This window comes from Aotus nancymaae, unplaced genomic scaffold (genome assembly GCF_030222135.1).
Source record: "Aotus nancymaae isolate 86718 unplaced genomic scaffold, 86718_ANA_hifiasm-v0.15.2.pri h1tg000076l, whole genome shotgun sequence".
NCBI classification, from domain to species: Eukaryota; Metazoa; Chordata; class Mammalia; order Primates; family Aotidae; genus Aotus; species Aotus nancymaae.
Window position 1 is genome coordinate 5,123,262 of NW_026988491.1, and position 20,030 is coordinate 5,143,291.

The following is a 20,030-nucleotide window of genomic DNA, read 5'->3' on the forward strand; positions in this document are numbered from 1 at the left end:
CTTTACTCTTTTTTTTTTGAGACAGCCTGTCCCCCAGGCTGTAGGGCAGTGGTGTTGCCACAGCTCACTACAGCCTCAACGGATCCTCCCATCTCAGCACTTTGAGTAGCTGGGACCACAGGCACACGTCACAGCGTCTGGCTAATTTTGGTGTATTTTGTAGACAGGGTTTTGCTCTGTTGGCCAGGCTGGTCTCAAACTCTTGGGCTCAAATGATCCACCTGCCTCAGCCTCCCAGCGTGCCAAGATTACAAGAATGAGCCACCACACCCAGCACCCCCTTTACCTCTGAGCAATCCATCTCTTTCCTTGGGGGCACCCCATGATCTAGACACCATCCACCTTGTTTTGCCTTTGCCAAAACTCCACCTAACTCCCCCCACCGGCGCCAGGCACCCCCCTCCCACACCCTCATCCATCCTTCGCCTAGTCCCACTTGGCTGGTGCCCAGGACAGGGGACAGTCCCGGCCCTTCCAGCCCATATCCCCACATCAGTACACTTCAGAGAGCTAGCCAAGAGCAGATTCTTTATTCATTTCTCTTTTTTCTTTAAAAAAAAGTATTCCTTTGGTATAAAAAATAAATATTTTAAATATGACATTGAATAAATAAAAATAATCTGTCAGTATGAAACATCCCCACAGGGTACATTCATCAAAGAGGAATTTGTCACCCAAGGCCAAGTGCTTTTCAGTGGAAAGGAAGGAGGGAAACCCCTAAGGCCGCACGGTGGGCCCACGGAGCTAGCACGTGGGTGGGACTGGAGGCTGGATGCCGGGATTGGGGTGGGGAACTAGAGATGATTCTAAGGCAGGAACATCTGTACCATCTGCAGGGACAGGCCACCTCCCGGGTCCCAGGGCTCCCACCCCACACACTATGTCTACACTGGAGAGCTGGCAAGGCAGAGCTGGACTGGCTGGGTCAGGGTGGAAGTGCCCCAAGTCAGGGACAAGGAGGAGGATGGGGAGGAGCGGGAGGAGAGACGAGTAAACTAACAGTGCTTTTTTGTTTAAATGTTTAAATAATAAATAAGGTCCCAGAGACTTCTCTCTTGGTAAACTACAAAATGCCCGTCCCTCTCTCTTCCTCCAGCCCAGGCCTGGGAACGGTCCACACCAGCAGATGTAAAGGGAAGAGCAGCAGAGCTCCCGGCCAGGAAGAGCTGTTTCATGCAAAGGCTCTGTGGTTCAGTGATGCTGAGCGGAGTGGATGCCGAGCTGCCAGATGGGATCTGGAGGGAGCACTGAGGATGGGCACCTCCGGGCCAAGTCCAGGCTGGCCAGGAGAGCGCCTCAGAGCCAGGGCCACCAGGTGGGCCCAGCACAGGGCACCCAAGTCCACAGGGAGATGAGGTGATGGGCGAGCCAGTGGGCTCTGGGTGGAATCAGCGACTCTGGTTTTCACACGAGTTTGTTTTTCTTGAAGCCAGTCTTGGGGGAGTGCACCCAGCCCAAGCCAAGCCGGATGGAGCAGGGAAGGGGAGGCAGCCCCTGAATCCTGGACAAGGGAGAGTGTGACCCACATCTCAAGAGCCACATCCTTGTCTTGCTGTTGGGATGGACAGATGGACAACTCCCGGCCGCGCCCTCCACCCCAACCCCAGGCCTCAGGCCCAGCCCACACGCTGCCCACGTGCCATCCAGGTAAAGTGCTTAGAGAGCAACGGGGAAAGGTGCAAAGTGAGTGAAAAGTACCATAATTAGTACCATCATCTTGTTGGCGGAACTTGGAGGCCGGCAGCTCACTCAGGGTTTGAGAAGAAGCCAGAACACTGCTCAGAGCAGCTGCCCCAACTCGGCTGCCTCCCTCCCTCCCCTGCTCTCAGGCTGGAGGGCGTTTCTCCACTTGCCTGGACCCAGCACAAAAGAAGGGATCGGGTTCCCTGCCTGGGAGCCCAGACATGGGTGGGAGTGGGCCGGAGGTGGGGCAGGAGGGCCCACAGCTTCCTGGTCTGAGTCCCAGGCGTCTCCAGCCTCCCTCTCCTCCTTTTGGGAGCAGCGGGCAGCTGATCCCCCCAGTCTACCCCACTTCCCGGGGTCTGGCCCAGCCAGGCCCTTGCGCCCTCTGTGGGTGTCCGGCCACCCGAGGTGCTTCCCCACTGTGTGGGAGCATGCTGGGTGCTAGGACAGGATTGTTGCAAGGCGCTATTTCAGAGGCAGCATGGGGACAGGGTGGGCCACCAGGACTGCCTTGCCCACTGCTCCAGGGTCACAATTTCAACCAGGAGCGATGCCCCTCGCAACACAATGTGGCAGCGCCTGAGAATACAGACCCCTGGAACCAAGAGAGTAAGGCACCCAGCCTCTCCACAAACCAGCTCAGCCCCTGCAGCCTGGACCCTAATACCCCAAAGCAAGGCACAATAGCAGATGGGGGTGGATCCGGGCCCCCCACTCCCCTGCTCATTCTCTCAGATCCAACCCTTCTCTGAGCTTCACCCATAAGGCTTATTCCACTTGTAACATCGTTGACTTCCAGACCAGGCTCTGCTAAGCCCTGGCCGCGGTGCCCATGTCAGGAGCCGTCATCATATTTTGTTGAGTAGAGACCAGGGAAAGGGGAATTAACTTTGCCACTGAAAGCACCAATAAGTTAATATAAATAGGACATCATAATAAATAGAAATCATGCCGGGTCAGACGCACAGCACACTTGGAGCTCAGGGTTCCCTGAGACCCTGACCTCAAGTTCTGCTGTCCCCTTGCCCTGGGGACCAGAGACAGTCTCTGGTCCCCCTCAAGTACCTCTGTGTGACCTCACAAGGCCTCCCGGGGCCTCAGATGTGCACTGCTACTCTGAGCTACTCTTTACAGACTCTCACCCAGAGGAAAACTCTGGATCATCAGAACCTCTGCACCTGACTTAACACCTGCTCCTGCCCTACCCACCTCCACAAACCCCTGCTCCAGGTCCAGCCACCAGACCCCAGCCATCCCAGGCTGCAGGGAAGACAGCGGGGAAGAGAAGGAAGAACGTACCAAGGCTTTCAGGGCCTCTCTTCCTCCCAGTGTCTTTCTTCCCAGGCCTGAAGGTGGCTTCTCTGCCTCCCCAAGAGCCTGAATGCCAGTGACCTCCTTCTGGAAACTTCTGCTTGACCGTTCCTACGCACAAGTTTTCTGATCATGCTCAAAAGAAGACAGCCTCCCATCCCAGAGGCCCCTCTCTATCTTCCACTCACCAACCTTCTAAGGGACAAGGAGTCCTTTGGGATCCTAGCCCCTCTGGCCCACCTGAGTCCCTGCCTAAGGGGCAGCAAAGGCACAGATGGTGATCATTTGCTGGGGGCTGGTCCACGCCCCTGGGCCCTGCTGTCTTGCCCTGTGGTCAGGGCTGTTGGAGTTGACTTATGTAGTTTGCTCACTGCACAAAGCGAGCAAGGCGCCAAAGGGAAACGCAGAGGCAGAAGTCCAGCCCACGCGCCCCAGCCCACAGTCCCCCAGAGGAAGGGGCGCCTTCTTCTAGCTCCCTCCCTGTGGAAGTTTCCACTCTGCTCGGCTTCATCGCAGCCCAGCTCAGAATGGAGTGGACTGGCCAGGCACCCTCAGGGTCTGCCAGCAGCCCCTGTTTGGATTTAGTGATGCCCTGGGTCCTGGCCACCCTAGGACAGGCCCCCACATTTGGACACCAATCCTGAGATCCCTCGGTTCACCGTGCACTTGACGACCTCCTGCTAGAAGGCCTGGGCCAACACGCCGATGACCTGCTTATACTTCCCCAGGAGCTGACAGCCCAGCTTCTTCTTCTGGAAGACGTCCTTACCCGACGTGTCGGGGCCGTAGGTCACGTCCACGTGGGCCACGTGGTACTTGCTGCACAGGCGGCACAGCACGTTGCTAAGGAGGCCTCGCAGGATGTCAGCGGTGGCGTTGAGCTTGCTATGGAGGCTGAGGGCGCTGGGGTTGAGGATCTTCTGGTCCCGGGTGATGTTGCCCAGGGCGGTGCCGAGATACACCACTATACGGTACAGCTCCACCAGCCTGGCCTTCTCCGTGCCATTGGCATGGAAGGGCGGGAAGTCAGTCACATTGGGGCCGCACAGCTTGTCCAGGTTGTTGGGGAATGGCTCCCCTTGGGCTGTGTACTGAGGGGCAGAGGGGAGGTGATGTGGGAGTCAGGGGTCAGTGTCCCAGTCCTTCCGCCAACCCTCTGGGCAAGCTCTTGAACCTCAGTTTCCCCACCTAGTGCATGGGGACCCAGCTTCTTGCCCTGTAAGCATTTAGAATTGGCATGAGAGCCAAAAGTAACTGTAGTGTGAGTGCCCTTGCTAAAGATCAAAGCCTGAGCCATGCAAACAGTCATCATCACCATCATCACCACCCCAAGCCGGAAAAACTCGGTGTCTTGCTCCAGCTGGGGCACCTCACACAAGCACTTCCACACCTGCACTCATACTGTTCCGAGGCACCCTCCACACCCGGCACCCGCAGCCCACTGCCTCTCAGCTGCACCTCCCTGGTTCCTCATGCTAATTTCCCCTCTCTCCCTCGCTCCATGCAGCAGAGCAATCACAAGACAAGAAGTGCCAGGTCCCCACCTTTGCACCCAGCTCTGCCCTCGATAACTGGGGAAGCTTCCCTGAGGAAGTGTAGGCAGGAAGTGCCAGGAGTCTGCGGGTGGTTTAATCAAGCCCTCTCCCCATTCTCTCCTTCCAGCCCCAAAAGTTCCCCTCAACCCAGATCAGGACAGCCCCTAATGACATTTACAAGCCCCCTCCCTGCCATCCCCCCTCAGTATCCCAGGGATAACTTACATAGAGAATAAAGAGGGCATTGGCACTGCCATTGAGCTGTGCCAGTTGGCTCCTGATCTGATTCATGAGGTTGTTGTGACATGGGTGGCGTATGGCACAGGTGGCGTTGACAGGGGTGATGGGGAGGGGGCTCCCCGCCCCATGTCTCCAGTGCAGAACCAGCAGCAGGGGCACAACTCCTGGGGACCAGCAGGAAGAAGCCATGAGTAGGAAGTCAGGAAAGGGTGGCCTGGGGTCACGGCACACTGGATGGAGGTCCAGCAAGGGTCACATGGGGGAGGACTCCTGGTTCCCTCTCGTCACCTGCAACTGTCTTCCTAGGATCTAGTCTTCACTCTGTCACTGCGTGTATTCCTCTGTCGCCTTTTCTCTACCTTAGCTCTCTCTGCTGTCTTCTGAGATGACAGAAAGACGAGGGAGCAAGACACAAGCCATTTCCACCAGCAGGGTGCAGGGCCCAGGAAGGACTCCCGGCCATCCCACCCTTTCCCTCAGGAAGGCAAAGACCCTAAGTCCCCTTGGCCCTCTGACTGGAAGGCACCAGGCCCCAGGCCCAGCGGGCGCCAGGAGAAAGGAGATCCCTCTCTTCCCACTTGGAGGGGTGGCCCAGGTTCCTCAGCAGGGCTTCCCGCCCATTGCAGCCCACACCTCCAAAGCCAGGCATCCACAGGGACCACGGGGCATGAGGGAGTGGGAGGAGTCCTCCGCTGACCCTCCTCTCGATCCCAAACCTGCCACTTGATTCTGGCTCCCTGGGCCAATTGCCCCTAATTCTGCCCCCACCCCACATCGCCCTCCTTCTCTGCCCTTCCCTAGTGTTCCCCATCTAGGGTGCTCAAGTTCACCCCATTTCTCTCTGGCTGTCCCCACTCTCCATCCCCAAACCATCATTCAAAACTCTCTGTCCGCCCCCCAACTCTGGACAGCCCCTGACTCCATGCCCTCTCCCGACTCATCTTGCTGTCCCTTGTCCCGGGGATTCCCCTCCCCTCCAACACACGGGCTCAGGGAGGGAGAGGAAATGGTGCACCAGGAGAGAGAAAAGGCAAAAGGTCACAGGCAGCCGGGTGGGCGGGGAGGAAGGAAAGTGAAAGGTGACTGGAGAGCTGGGAGCTGTCCCGACAAGTCCCAGCTCGCCCCTCCCCCTGGGGGGCCTGAGCGCCCCACTCCCCTGAGTCCCCTTAGACGTCTTTCCAGGGCTCCGCAGAAGGCACCTGAAGGTGGTGGGGGCTGGGGTCAGCGGGTAAGTGAAGCTGGAGACCTCCCCTGGACCCACCATGCTGGGACAGGGGGGACGGGGGGCAGCTTCAACTTCACTTCTCCTGGGTCCCCGGTTCTACCCAACATCCCCAGGCAGTGCTGAGGCCCCGGGGTGGCTGCTGGAGGGGAGGGCACACCCCTATATCTCACCTAGCGCAGACCACACGCTTTCCAGACACCAGCAGATGGAGGCGGCACCTGCTCCCGTCCCAGGCCGGAGTTTGCAAGCTGCTCGCCGCCCGCGCCCCTCCCTGGGAGCAGCCCCGGACCGCAGTTGGAAAGGAGAAAGCGGAAAGAAAGAAAGAAAAGAAAAAGAGAGAGGGAGAGTGAATCCGGGAGAAAGCGCAGAGGGAAGAGCAGCCAGCGAGAGCGGCGGGAGCGAGGAGGAGGAGGAGGAGGAGGAGGAAGAGAAGGCGAGGGGGAGGAAGAGGAGGAGGAGGAAGGCTCGGTGCCCCCTCCCTCGCCGCCAACCTGCCGCGGGCGTGCAGCGCTGGGGACCATGTGCCCGCGCTCGCTCTGGGCCGCCACCCAGCGCCTCTGGTGGCTGCGCGGGCGCCCCAAGTGTCCGTATGTCTGCGGCGGGTGGGCGTCCGGCTCGCGCTGCCAAACGCCCCAAGTTGCCGCCGCGCCCCGCAGCGGGGACGCGAAGCCGGCGCGGGGCGGGTGTATTTACCTGCCGCCAAGACCTTCATTATGAGCTGCACTTCAGAGGGCCTTGGAGGAAACCTCAGATGCCGGCGGTTTTCAGAGGTTCATGCTCAAATGGGGAATTTGCCTGATTTATATACTGGAGCCTGTGTTGTAAGACAGAAACAGCTATATTTAGCCGGGATCCCCGGTCCAGGAAGTTGTTTGAGGTGCATCATAGGAAATTATGAATGGAAGAAAGTGAGAGTGAAGGGGGGGGGAACGAGTGAGGGGGGAGGGTGGGGAGAACAGACTTTTTCCCTCTTCTAAGAATTTGATTGATAAAATTATAATGAAGGCTTCGACAAAACGCCCTGTGGTTTTCCTGCCTGGCTAGTCCCAGGAGTTGTCTGAAGATGGGCATTGCCAGGAGGGGGCCCCTGGCCGAGTCAGCAGGGGTCCCAGCAGTGGGTGCCCCAGACGGCCCTGACTCACCTGGGTTTGGGGAGGTAGCGAGTCTGGACTAGCAGATGAAGGCTGCCCCCTGTGCCCCCTCGTTGGGGGGCTTTAGTGGGGCAGTGGGAGGAGGCGGGCTGGGGCTTGGCTAAGAAGGAGACTCCAGGAGGAGGGGCCCGCGGCCGGCGTGGACTTTAGACGGTCATAAAGTGGAACTAAACATGGGCGCTGGAAGCCACCCCAGAGGTAGCCTCCTCCAATCTGCCCATTGCCATTGGGCTCGGAGGGGTTCGAAGGGGCCCAGGGGAACGAACGCGTGGCCCAGGGCCCCAGAGGGTCAGGTCTTCTGCCACCACCAGTGCACCCACCCTGCTGACCACTGTACCTGTGAGGCTGGGGAAGGAACTGGGGAAGGGACTAGGAAGAATGGGGGTGGGGGTGGCTGTGACTCTGTTCTGGGGGGACACTCTGGGAAGGTGCTTCTGGGAAGGTGGTCCAGCATTTCCATTCTGAAGTGGGATGGAGAGAGGTTTGGCGAAATCGGACCCAGTGTCCTCCTCGGGAGGCTGAGGGATGACTGTGGGAACTGAGAAGTGACTGGTCCCTCCCAGACCTGCCTTGGAAACCCCTTGGACCTCAACCTCAGAGAATAATGGAGGTCCCAAAAGGTGCTTCTAGAGGCTCTAAGGTGGTGTCACATGTTCTGGCGTCTTCTGAGGCCAGGCGATTTATGAATGAGGAAGGGCAGGAAGGACTAATGGGGAGCAGGGCAGAATGAGCGCAGGGACACCTCCAAGAAAGACAGCAGGAAAGTACAAACACACCCCATGAGATGGGGGAATGCTGACCAGACAGCATGCCATCCCCAAAGCTGCCAGGGGACCCCCATACCAGAAGATGATTCAGTCCCCTGGGGCCCCTTCCCAGCCCTCCTGCCTGACCGACTTGAGATCAAGGTGTGTGAGTTGGTTCTCCAAGGCCAGGGAGCTCCTGCAGCCTCGCCTGGGCCCCGCCGCCCCCTCTCCCATCCTCCATGCCCCCAGCTCCTGCCTCTTGCCACATCCTGGACCTGCCCAGCCACGTGTTCTTCCTTCATCGTGCCAGGACGAGCCCTAGTGCCTGCTGCCATTCCCCACCACACGCACACCCTGCCTTATCTAGGCTCTTGCCCCCCCGACAGGGCCTCGGATGTGAGGTGATAAAACTGCCCATCCCAGCTGGCACTTCCCGGACTGGCTGTCCTTCCTCCTTCCTGCCCCCCCTCCACACCTTATCTCTTCTTTGATGGGCCATGGAGGGCCCTACCTGGCACTTACTGCTCCTGTACACTTGCTCTGGGGTCCTGTACACTACCAGGAGACCCATCCGCCCTGGCCTGGCTCAGGCAGCCCCACGTCCCGGGACACCCCAACTCAACGCTTCTTCTCACTCCTCCCCCAGCATCTCCCGAACAAGGACCTGACCACTAGGAGCACATGAGCTCTGCACCAGCCCCAGTCCCATCCCACATCACCCAGACCCTTGTCACCTGACTCAGCCTGGCTCTCCTGACCTGGACCCCAAATCCATGTGACCAAAGGCTCACTTTGGCCTCCAACTATCAAACCCCCGTTGCCTGGCCTGAGTCTCTCACTAGCCTCAAGAGTTCTCCTGCGGCTGCCCCTACGTCCACGATTCTGCCCAGTGTCTCCTCTGCCTCCTTCCAAGCGGACCCGCAGCAAGCCAGACCCCAAATCGACCCTATAATCCACCCCCATCACTGTTTAATCTCAGCCCCACCCCACAGGAAACAGGAAGTGAGAACAGGGTCTAGAAGACACTGACACTAGGGCCACTTCACCCCAGCCCTGACTGACCCCTTCCAGTGCCTCAGTTTCCCCTCACTGTACCTGACTTGGTTTGTGCTCCCCAAGCGCTCTGGGCCCCTCGGCGCCCCAGGCCCAGCCTCCCCCTCCTGTCCATGTCCAGGCACCACCTGCGCTGGGCCTCTGGAGGGGCGGCCGGGCAGGGTCTCGGAGCCGCAAATCCGTGTGTTGCCTGCAACGTGGCGGCGGCCCCCCAGGAATCGGCCGCCCAGGCTACGCTCCAGGCCCACTTTGGTCTCTAGGAGTTTGTTTTCTTCCCTCCCCTCTATGCTGTGTGTGTGTTCCCCGCCCCCGGCCAGCTCGCTCCCTCACAGAAGGCATCCTCCCTTCTTGGCTGCCTGCTCCCGGGGTCACGACCCCAGGCCCCACCCTGGAGTGGCAGCCCCGGCCCGGCCCCTTCCAGCTGTGACTTCATCCACAGCCTGTCCTGCTCCTGCAGATGGGGCCTGTTGGGGATTTGACCGGTCTCAGGGTGAGGGGGACAGTCCCGGCCACATGGGACCCCCTGACAGAACCCAGGAGTTCTGTCTCCAGGTGGCTGTGCCATCCAACTCATCATTGCTCTCCAGGAAGTGAGTGCACCCCTAGCACATGCTTGCTTCCTGCTGATTTTTACCCGCCATCCACAAGTCTCTCCTGGAATGTCACAGCTGTTTATTTTTAGGATGGGGAAACTGAGGCTCAGAGAGGTGAAGACACTTTGTGTGGCTCACACAAAGAGTTAATAACAGAGCTAGGTCTGGAACCCAGGCTTCCATCTTGCAGGCCACAGCAATCCCTGCAGCGCCTTTTGCTCCGAGGTGGGTGAAGGGCACAGCAGGTGAGCTTGGGCTGCCCTCCTCCAGGAAGCCTCCCCTCCCTCTCACAGCCCCGACTAGCTCACATCAGCCTTGTCCTTCCCGCTCTAGTTTCAAGTGGGGATGAGTCTTATTCCTCAAACTTTGGGAGCTTGGAGGGGGTCTGAGACTCACTTGTACTCTTGACAGCACCTGGCTCAGGGTTATACCCTGAAATGAATAGAGGCTAAGTATTTTTTGAAAGCATTTTAGTTTCCAAAAACTGTCAGGGCCAAGCCTCTCGTGGAAAGGACACAGAGAGGTCTGATGGTTTGAAGCATGGACTCTGGCCTCGTTTAGAACCAGATTGGAGGTTTGACTCTGCCAGTTATGAGCTGAGTGACTTTGGAGAAGTGACTGCTCTTGGCCTCAGTTTCTTCATCCGTAAAATGGGAATAATGGTACCGCCATTGTGGGTTTGCTGTGAGGGCTCAGGGCTCAGCACGATTCTGAGCACCCAGCAAGCCGCCTCTCCACATATCCCACCCATGTGCTCACTTCCCTGTGGAGCACATGGGTGGGATATGTCCCCATTTCACAGATGGGGACACTTGGATCCACCCCAGGGGGCTGAGCGGGGAACACTGGGCAGGAGCAAGACCTCTCAAGCCTCTGCTGATGGTAAATCAAGGCAAAATACCCACATAGCCTCCAGCTTCAAGGGTGCCCCAGAAAGATCAGACAGGTTGTGGGAGGGGCTGGCACACTTCCCCAGAGCCCCCTTCCTGGCCCCTCACCACCCCCACCCCAAGCCTGATCTGAGGACTGCAGCTGACCTGGCCTCACCGCCCCCAGAAGCTGATTCACCCCCAGGCCCCATCTGAGAAGGAAGGAGACAGAGCTCAGCTCCGAGGGGCTTGAATCACCAGCCGCCCCCTGCAGAGCTCCGGGGCTGTGGGGGGATGCGGGGGTGGGGGCCAGCCCCCTGCCTGTCTGTCTCTTTCCTGGACCCTAGGGCTCTCAGGAGAGAGGGCAGCATGGCAGTGGCATGGGCAGGGGCGGGGTGGGAGGTCACAGTCAGGCATTCTGTGTGGCCAGCCAGCAGCGGTTACTCACCAGGTAAGCAGCTCTCCGGGTACTGGGGAATTCCCCAAGACCAGTGACCCAGAAACAGCGCTCCGGGCACCCCCGGCTGCCCAGGCTGGCCTCCCTCCTTCCTTCTCTATCCCCTCAGCTATGATCTCAGTTTTCTGAAAACCCCAGCAGCAGCGGCTCTCAGCCTGTTGCCCTGATGTTGGTACCTGGGAAATGAGCGGAGTCCTCAGGTGGACCTAGAGAGGAAGTGGTGGGGGGGTCGGGGGGGCCAGAGGGTGGGTCCCAGGCCCAGGGCTAGTGAGGGGTTGCCAGAGCAGACGGGGGAAGCTCAGGAATGCCTGGCACAGCCCAGGCAATTGGGCATCCTGGCCAAAAAGGCAAGAGCACCACACTCTTTAGTGCTTGAGGAGTGAGAACGTGATGCCCCCAGCGGACCGTGCCTCCATTGTTCTCAACCCAGTGGAGGGGGTTCAAATCCCACCTGCCCCACCCACCAGCTATGTGGCCCATGGCAACGGGCTTCCTCTCTCAGAGCCTCAGTTTCCCCTCTGAAAATGAGGATGCTGTCATAACAGCTTCGTGGGGCAGTCATGGGGATGTTACTTGGGAAATGCGGATAAACACTAACACATGGGAGCCATTCTAATCAGATCTGGTTGTGGCCAAAGAAGGAGCTCGAACCCCAGAGCGAGTCAGAGGCTGGGTCCCGTGGTCAGTGCACTGGAGTCTGAGAGGCAGGGCAGCAGGTGGCTCCTGGGTCCTCTCAGTTCATGTAGCTTGGTGTAGGTTTTGGGAGAGTGGGTAGCATCTCAGAGCCTTGGTGGCGTGGAAATAAGCAGTGACACTCCCATCTACGGGCCCTGGAGAGCCCAGCTGTCTTCTGGGGACTCTTGAGGCCCAGGCGCGGGACCTGTCGCCTGCCCCTTCTCACCTTCACCTGATCCAGTCTCTGGCGGTGACCAGCAGTATCCCCTTAGGGCCCAGGAAGCCAGAAGCCACCCTGGCCTTCCGCCAACTGCCGCCATCATCACTCTGACATTTCCCGACTGAATATGTCAGGAATCAACCCCCTGGAGGTGAATCAGAGTGATTGCATTTTTTTTCTTCATTTCTGATAGAAATTGCAAGGGAAGCAGCAGCCCACGACGCCCCGATCATTGGCAGGGCCAGAGGCCTGGCCGGTCCCCCCAGGGCTCTGTAAAATGGGCTGCTGTCTAGCCCGGCCATCAGCATTTAGTGAGCATGGACTTTGAGACTCTGCCAGCACTTTTACCTCCCCCAGGCTCTCCCTGAATCTCAAACTAGCCCAAGGCCATTGCAGCCAGATGTAGAGAGAGCAGTGTTTTCACACCTCAGGCCTCTGCCTCTTCGTGGGTCATGGATTCAATTAGAGGGTTGCCACCAACACTTTCAAAAAGGAAATGGAATAGCGAAATCACCTGGCATTGCCCCGAGCCAGGGCGAGGACTGCTCCATGAAACTTTTTTTCCTGTTGCCTGTGTGTGTCAATGTCTGCATCCTCATCTGGTTGTAAGGTGCGATGTATTTCTTACTGTGGGTGGCAGTCCCAAACATTTGCAAGCCGCCAGTATCGATGTTGAAAGCCAGGCCCAGAGGGGCTGAGCAGTGACTTGCCCAGGGTCACTCAGCAGTGTTCCACAGGGTTCCTGACTTCCGTTCCAGCTCTGGAATCGGCCAGAGGTGCCACAGGACAGGGTGGGGCAGGGCAGGGCAGGTGCTCCACGTGGGGGACCTGGCAGCTCCCTGTGCCGTGACAAAGACCTCCCAGAGCCCAGCCTCCCACTATCTACTCCCTTCCGCAGCCTCAGACCCCTGGGCTCTCTGCCCTGCCCTGTCCCACCTGGGTGGAGCCCAGGACAGTCACAGGTCTTTCTTTCCTACTCTACCAGGGAGCCTTTCATCCTCGCCGCAGGGTGCGGGAAGAGGAAGTGGCCACAGCCGCCTTTCCAGGGCAGCCCGAGGCGAACAGGCGCAGCCTGCAGTAGAGGGCACACACTGGCCTCCCCGTGGCCCTGGGACGAGGCTGAGTCTGTCTGTCTGGTTCTGACTGGGCATTTGCCTGTGCATGTGCATGTAGTGAGTGCCTTTGTGTCTATGCACGCCTGAGTCCGGTCCTGGGTGTACGTGTGTGTGCACGTGTGTGCGGATCTGCTTGTGCTGCTTGCTTTGTGTGACTGAGAGCGGGCTAGACGGTGCCCATCTCTGGCTGCTATTGTGAATCCTCAGTGTGGTTGTGTGACTATGTGTGTGTGTGTGCGCGTGCGTGCCCATGGGCATGAAGCCAGTGCCACTGTGTGTCTGGCCTTGTGTCTGCATGAGTTCGTGTGGGACTGTGGGTTGCTGGGCACGAGGGCTCGGTGAGCAGGGAGGCCTAATCCTGGGCATGCATGCGTGCGTTCTTGAGCCTCCAGGCCTGCGTGTGCCCCAGCGTGTCTCCAACAATCCCTGCTCCTCGCCCTCCAGCCCCGCCCTTGGGAACCATGTGGCAGCCTCACGTCACAGGGGCCACCAGCAGCTGGCTTCCTCCCTACCCCGTCCCAGCCCCTCCTCCCCACACCGCCCTGGCCACCCGGATTCTTGGCACAGAGACAAAGCTGATGTCAGAGCCGAGCTGACAGCTTTCTTCTCCCACTGGATTTTCCAAAAGAGAGAGATCACCACGGCCCCTATTAAATAATCGAGGGGCTGGGGGGCAAAAGGGGGACGTGTCACTCAATGATTTCCTGGACTCAGAGGCAATAAACAGAACAGGAAGTGGCTGAGGACCTATTCAGCCTGAAGCTGGTCATGCAGAGGTGGGGCCTGGCCTCCTCTCCTTCCCTTCCCCAGCCAAGCTCACTGGGCCACCCTGACCCGAACCAGTGCCCAGGGGAACCTGCGGAATTGTTCTGAGGGAGCCTCCGGTCTGGCCACGGTGATGACATGGAAAGAATAAAGTGGTCCCATCCCACTGGGTGGGAAGGATGGAGAGGCGAGACCTGGCTGAGGTTGGACCATCCTCTTCCCTGGGAAGAGAAGGAAGGGGGAGTTTCCTGGGGTGAGGGGTGGGATGGGAGCAGGTTGGGGAGCTGGGATTGGAGAGGCCAGGCCTCCCTCTGTGTCTTGCAGCCGGGGTGTCATGCCCGACCCCACCAGCCCTGCACCCTCGGGATCCCCTAGACCTCCAGGAGCCTCCCAGCCCGGAGTAGTGACCTTCCTGGGCATACACCCCCAAGGCTTTCATGAGCCTCTCTCCCACCCCACCCCCTGCTGCCCACAAAACCAAGCTTTACCAAGTGCTCACCAGAAAACCTATGGGCTGCAGTCCTAACCCCCATTCTCTGAGGAAGGCATTTAAATCGTCATTTGACAGACTCGGAAACTGAGACTCACAGAGTGGAATGATTTGTCCCAGGTCACACAGTGTGTAATGGAGCCAACTCTCCACCCTGGCCCCCTAACCCCAGCCTCCCTAAAACAGGACCCGGGAGGCCCAGGTGTGGTTCAAACAGCCAGGCCCAGGGGGTCCCCACAGAGTCACTCCCCTGGGAGCCCCTCCTTCTGCCTGGGCCAGGCCGCCCAGTGGCTTATCAGCCACAGGACTGCATGACACAATCCCACTCTGATCTCCTGCCCAACCGTGCCTCCGCCCCCACCCCACCCCTGGTCCCTGTTTCCATCTCCTCCCTTTCTGGGTGGGACCAACGCCCGAGCCTGGTGTCATGGTGGGCTGTCCAGACAGCCAGTGTCTCCGTGAGCCTCTCTGCTGTTGCAGTCTCCCCTAAGTCCACCCTAGCCAGAGGGCTGGCAGCAGGGGATCCTTGCAGAGGGAGGATGATGGCCTGTAGCTCCCCACCCTCAGAGGGCCCACCTGCCGGGTACGGGCGGAGGACTCAGGGCCCATCTTGGGCCCTGCTGGCCTCAGCGTCCCCACTAGGTAAAGGAAAAGCTCAGAGAAGAGATGAGACTGCGGCATGGAGGGGAGGAGGCTAAGTGGGTTCTAGAATCAGCCAGTCCCCAGGCCCACCTCGGCCACTTACGAACTGTGGAACCTCGGGCAGGTGGCCTCATCTACAAAATTGGGGAATGGTGTTGTCAGCCTATGAGGTCAGCAATGTCCTCTGTGTTATTGATATTACTGTTGTTTGAGACAGGGTCTCATTCTGTTGCCCAGGCTGGAGTGCGGTGGTGCCACCATAGCTCACTGCAGCCTCAATCACCCCTGCTCAAGCAATCCTCGTGCCTCAGCCTCCCAAAATGCTGGGATTATAGGCATGACCCACACATCTGGCTGTGTCATGGATATTATCTTAGCTGTGGGGCACAGAGAGGGGAAGTGGCTTTCCAAGGCCACACAGCAAATTAGTGGCACATTCCCAATAGTATGTGGACTGGTGGTGGCCTCTCTTGGACTCTCAGACAGGGAGCTGGAAACCCTGGGTTTCAGTCCTGATCTTCTTGCGAGAATTCCAGAAGGAAGCTTCTCAGAGTCTCGGTTTCCCTTTCTAGATAAGTCCATGAGTCCCGAAGTGTCTAGAAAAGGTTCTTTGGGGCCGGGCACGGTGGTTCACGCCTGTAATCCCAGTGCTTTGAGAGGCCGAGGCCGGCAGATCACCCGAGGTCGGGAGTTCGAGACCAGCCTGACCAACATGGAGAAACCCTGTCTATTAAAAAAAAATACGAAATTAGCCAAGCATGGTGCCGCATGCCTGTAATCCCAGCTACTGAGGCGGTTGAGGCAGGAGAATTGCTTGAACTCAAGGGGTGGAGGTTGTGGTGAGCTGAGATGGAGACATTGCAATCCAGCCTGGGCAACAAGAGCGAAACTCGGTCTCAAAAAAAAAAAGAAAAGAAAAAAGAAAAGGTTCTTTGAAAAGTGTTTTGTGGGGAGCAGTGGTGGGAGATAGAGAGAGAGACCCAGGTCCCCAGAAAAGCTGGGCCCAGGGCTGAGGGAGGGTCCAGCTCCAGGGCTCCCAGCCCAACGTTTGATGCCCAACCACCTAGCCTGGCTCCAAACCATGGGCTGCAGCGCCCCCCACTGCCCAGCAGGCAGCAGGCCCCGAGGCCACGGACCCGCCAACCCCAGGCTGGCCAGCAGCCAGGGCCTCCCCCAGGGCCAGCCAGGGTGGCATTTGGGGATTTGAGGAAGTGAGCGGGGATGCTTGAGGCTCAGAATGGAGGGTGGGCAGATACAGGCCAAGGCAGGAGAAGGGGACACCGCTGAGGGTCCCAGAGGGGCCTCTGCTGTGTCCAGCATCTCCCGGGGAAGCCCTGAGGACTGGCCACAAGGGGGTGCCAGGACCACGTGCCTCTGCCTGGTGGAGGCTCTGGGAGGAGGAGGAAGAGGAGGAGGGGGAGAGGAAGAAATTTCTCTCCTGGCCCTGCTGCCACTTCCCACTCCCCTCAGACCCCCAGGACGTCCCCTCTCCCCAGCTTCTTGGGGCCCCATTTACAAGTCCTCACAATTCTTCCAAATGGGAATTACAACCGCCGTTTTACAGAGGAGACAATTAAGACCCACAGAGGTGAAATAAACCAGGGACTTGTGGGGCAGAGCCCAGGCCCCCACCCTGGCCCAGCTGCCAGGGGACCCCAGCCTCCAGACCCAGGACTGGCCCGCTCCGGAGACAGTTTCCTCACCCCCGAGAAGCCTCTCCTCAGTCCTCGGGAACTGCTGATGACAAGATTAGGGTGGAGCCCCTTCCCCTCTCATGCCAGCCTCCATGCAAGGATTTTACCTATATTTTTGCTTTCTCGCCACCATGATGCCGTGATTAGATCCATTTTATGCAGTGAGTGAGGCACAAAGCTGTCAAGTCCTGCACTGGCCCAAGGCCAAAGGCACAGGGGCCTTGAACTTGACGGACCACATACCCTGGGAGCCTCTGATACAGGAACCAGCTCTCCATCAGAAGGAAACCCAGGGCTTCGGGGCCTCGGCCCCCTGCACTGCTCTGGGGGAGAGGATCCCTTGGGAATCCAGGACTCAAAACGCCCATATGGCTGACCCCTCCAGGATCCCACACAACCGGAACTCAAATCCAGGCCTCCTTCCAGCCACCGAGTCCAGAGCTCTCACTGCTGCCCTTTAACCCTTTGATGCTCTTTAAACCCTCACATGTCCACATGACACTTTCGCATCCGTTCTCTCTTGACATCCTCAGAGAGATGTTCGGGGTGTATCTCACCATGCCCATCGCATAGAAGGGGAAACTGAAGCCTGGAGCGTGTGCAGGCCACCAGATGCCCCTGCCCAACAAGGGAGTGAGTGATGTTGGCTTTGGTGGAGGATAAATTTGGAGGCTGGCATCACCCCAGCCCTGCCCTGGGAGAAGCCTACCTGGTCGGTGCCTGCACACGCCACCCCGGATCTGGAAAGAGGTTTGCCAGGTCTTCAGTGGGACACCATCGTCTTCGGGGCCAGGCCCCCTCTGCTTCCCTCTCCTGCTGAATCTTCTCTGGAGCTGGCTCCTCACCCCGCCTCCAACTTGACTTCCCGTCCAGAGCCGGGTGGCCCTGATGCTCCCCCCACTTCCACCCCACCCCCCACCCCCAGCTAAAGGGCTGGGGACAGCAGGTGCAGAGGGCCCCAGGTTCCCACCCAGTCTGTGCCAGACACAGGTCGGAGCAGGGTCTTTGGGATGGCCAAGGGGAGAAGCGGGGCCAGGGCGTGGGGAGGGGGGGTCCTTGTGCCCAATGCCCCTGCCCGGTGCTGTGTGGCGAGGCTGCTGGGGCCTGAGTCACAGCTGACGGGGCCGCGCCCAGCCTGCCTGAGTGACCCAGGCCGGCATAAGGCGATGACTGGGCAGCCCTCCGCATGACCGCCGAGGTCGGCCTTAGGTGTTTTGACTCAGACCTGCCACAGGCCGTGTGCAACACGGCCAGCCTCCCCTTGTCCCTGTCCCCCCAAGAGTCACAGGGCTGTAGCCCCCCCCAAGACATCAGGCCCCCTCCTAGGCCACCACTCCCTGCCCCAGCACCCACCTCCGAGCCCGGGGCACCACCTGGCCCATCTGATCCACCCTCGACACAGGCTCCAAGGCCACGCCTGCCCAACCCCCTCCCTCAGAGACCTTCGCCCCACCCTGAGCCCAGCCCTCCGACGACGTCCTGAGACGCAGGGAGCCCGGCCAGCCTTGGGAGGGCCTCCCTGCTCCAAAGGAGCATGGACTGTGACCCTTCCTTCGCACTGAAAAAAGGGCTTTTGTGGGCACCCCACATCCCAGCCCGTGGGTGGAGGGTGGAGGGTTGGAGGCAGGCAGGGCAGGTGACAGAACGGGGACAAAGAGAGCAGAAAGAAAACCACTAAGGAGGGAAAGGGGAAATAAGAGAGAGCACCTCGGCCATGCCAGCTCAGGGACGGCCCTGCCGTCAACATCGTGCCTGTGTGTTTCTCAGGGAATCTTCTTCACAGCTGGGAGGTGGGCCAAGTTGGCACCATTGTACAGAGGGGAAACTGAGGCTCAGCCCGGGCAGGGTACCCAGCTAGGGGGCTGAGGTCTGACTCGTTTTGCATAATTCTAAAGTATTTGAAACTCATCCCTGGGAAGAAAAAAATCACATGAAAACCTGCAGCAAAGAGTCTAAGGCCACAGAGGGCAATGGAGGCCGGGTTGGCCTCCTGGCTCTGCTGTTTCCACGCTGAGAGTCGTTCCATAGATTAACAAAATGTGCCAGGACCCCTCCCTGCCTTTTCCTATGGTTTTGCTGTCCTAGGGAACTTTTCACCCACGTGTGCGCCGTGCAGCATTACTGAGACCCCTGGACTGCCACCCTAAAAAACGTAAAAAAGAAAAGAGAACCCTGCTTTGAGTGGATTCGGCGGCCAGACTGCACCAGGATCTCTTTTTCTTCCTTAGCCCGGTGCCAGCGGACCGCTGCCCATGACCACTCTGTCCTTTATATGAGTTGGTGTGGGGGGGCACACAATTGTTTGCGGGCTCTGAAGGCCTCGCGCCCTGGGGGAAACGTGCCTAGCAGAGCGTCAGCTCACGCACGCGGTGGCAACAAAGTAGTTGCTCAGAAGGCCCTAGCCTGCTGCCTCTCCCAGCGGATGAGGACCACAGTGGATGAGTGTGGGGACCTGTCATGCCGAAGTCCGTGCTGTGGGTGGCAGGGTGATTGGATGAGGCCCAGTTCTGCCTATGGCTGATGGAAGCTCCACAGTGGCACTCTGAGAGCGATCCACAGCACCAGGGCAGCCCCAAAGACCCCTCTGGGTGGGGGAATCACAGAGGTGGGGACATCTGTGCTTAGCCCCAAGGGCAGGAGGATGTAAGAAGTGGGAAGGGGGGCCAGGATCAGAGGCTGATGCCTGTAATCCCAGCACTTTGGGAGATTGATGTGGGAAGGTTGCTTGAGGCCAGGAGTTCAAGACCTGCCTGGGCAAAATAGCAAGACCCCGTCTCTACAAAAAAATTAAAAAGTTAGTCAGGCATGGTGGTGCGTGCCTGTAGTCCCAGCTACCAGGAGGCTTAGGTGGGAGGATCATTTGAGCCCAGGAGGTCAAGGCTGCAGTTAGCCATGATCATGCCACTGCCTTCCAGCCAGGGTGACAGAGCGAGACCCTGTTTCTCCAAAGGGGCAGGGGAGAAAGAGTGGAGGGGGAATAGGGAGCTCAGGTTGTGTGTAGGGGTGGGAGCAGCTGAAGGTGGGTCGAATACAGAGACAACCTGGCAAAGTGGGCCGTGCCTGAGAGCTGGGGGCCTCGGATGCTGCAGCCAGGGGTTTGGAATGGATGCTCCATGCACTAGAAAAGGAGGGAGTTTTGGAAGGTTTGCCAGCAGGAGAAGACAGGATGATAGAGATATTTTTACTCTGTGTCCAGGGAGCCAGACTCTGGCAGGCGATGGAGAGAGGAGTGCATATGGGAGAAACCACAGGACCGAGTGACGGAGGGGAGAGGAAGGGTCGAGGGAGAGAAAGGCAATGGGCTGGGATTCTGGCACTTCAGTGGGGGCAAATGAGAAGCAGAAAGCAAGTGTCGGGTTTGGGGGCAGAGTGGTGAATTTGGCTTCAAGGCACCCACTAAGCAGGAGATGATCCTGGCAGCTGGGTCTGCAGGAACTGGGCTTGGGAGGGGTCAGACTACAGGTGGTGGTTTGGGGTTACCTGCAAAGTGACTCCTCAGGCGATACTATGGGGGTGACAAGTCCTCATAGACCGTGTACCTGAGACCCCCTCCCAAGAGTCAAGCT

At 58.8% G+C, this 20,030-nt stretch overlaps 1 protein-coding gene across 3 annotated transcripts; it reads right to left on the bottom strand.

Moving 5' to 3' along the window:
• Positions 1 to 513: 513 nt before the first annotated feature.
• On the bottom strand, positions 514 to 17,346 carry LIF (LIF interleukin 6 family cytokine). 3 transcript variants are annotated; one of them, XM_012464990.2, is made up of 4 exons: positions 17,174 to 17,346; positions 6,688 to 6,808; positions 4,755 to 4,933; positions 514 to 4,085 (listed from the first exon to the last, which is right to left on the bottom strand). In XM_012464990.2, exons 2-4 carry the CDS (start codon positions 6,704 to 6,706, stop codon positions 3,675 to 3,677), a joined length of 609 nt encoding a protein of 202 aa, XP_012320413.1. In that variant the 5' UTR covers positions 6,707 to 6,808; positions 17,174 to 17,346; the 3' UTR covers positions 514 to 3,674. The 3 variants fall into 3 exon arrangements, with proteins under 3 accessions (XP_012320413.1, XP_012320414.1, XP_012320412.1); XM_012464991.2 differs by lacking the exon at positions 17,174 to 17,346 and adding an exon at positions 12,273 to 12,361; XM_012464989.2 differs by lacking the exons at positions 6,688 to 6,808; positions 17,174 to 17,346 and having other exon boundaries at positions 4,755 to 5,591.
• Positions 17,347 to 20,030: the final 2,684 nt, after the last annotated feature.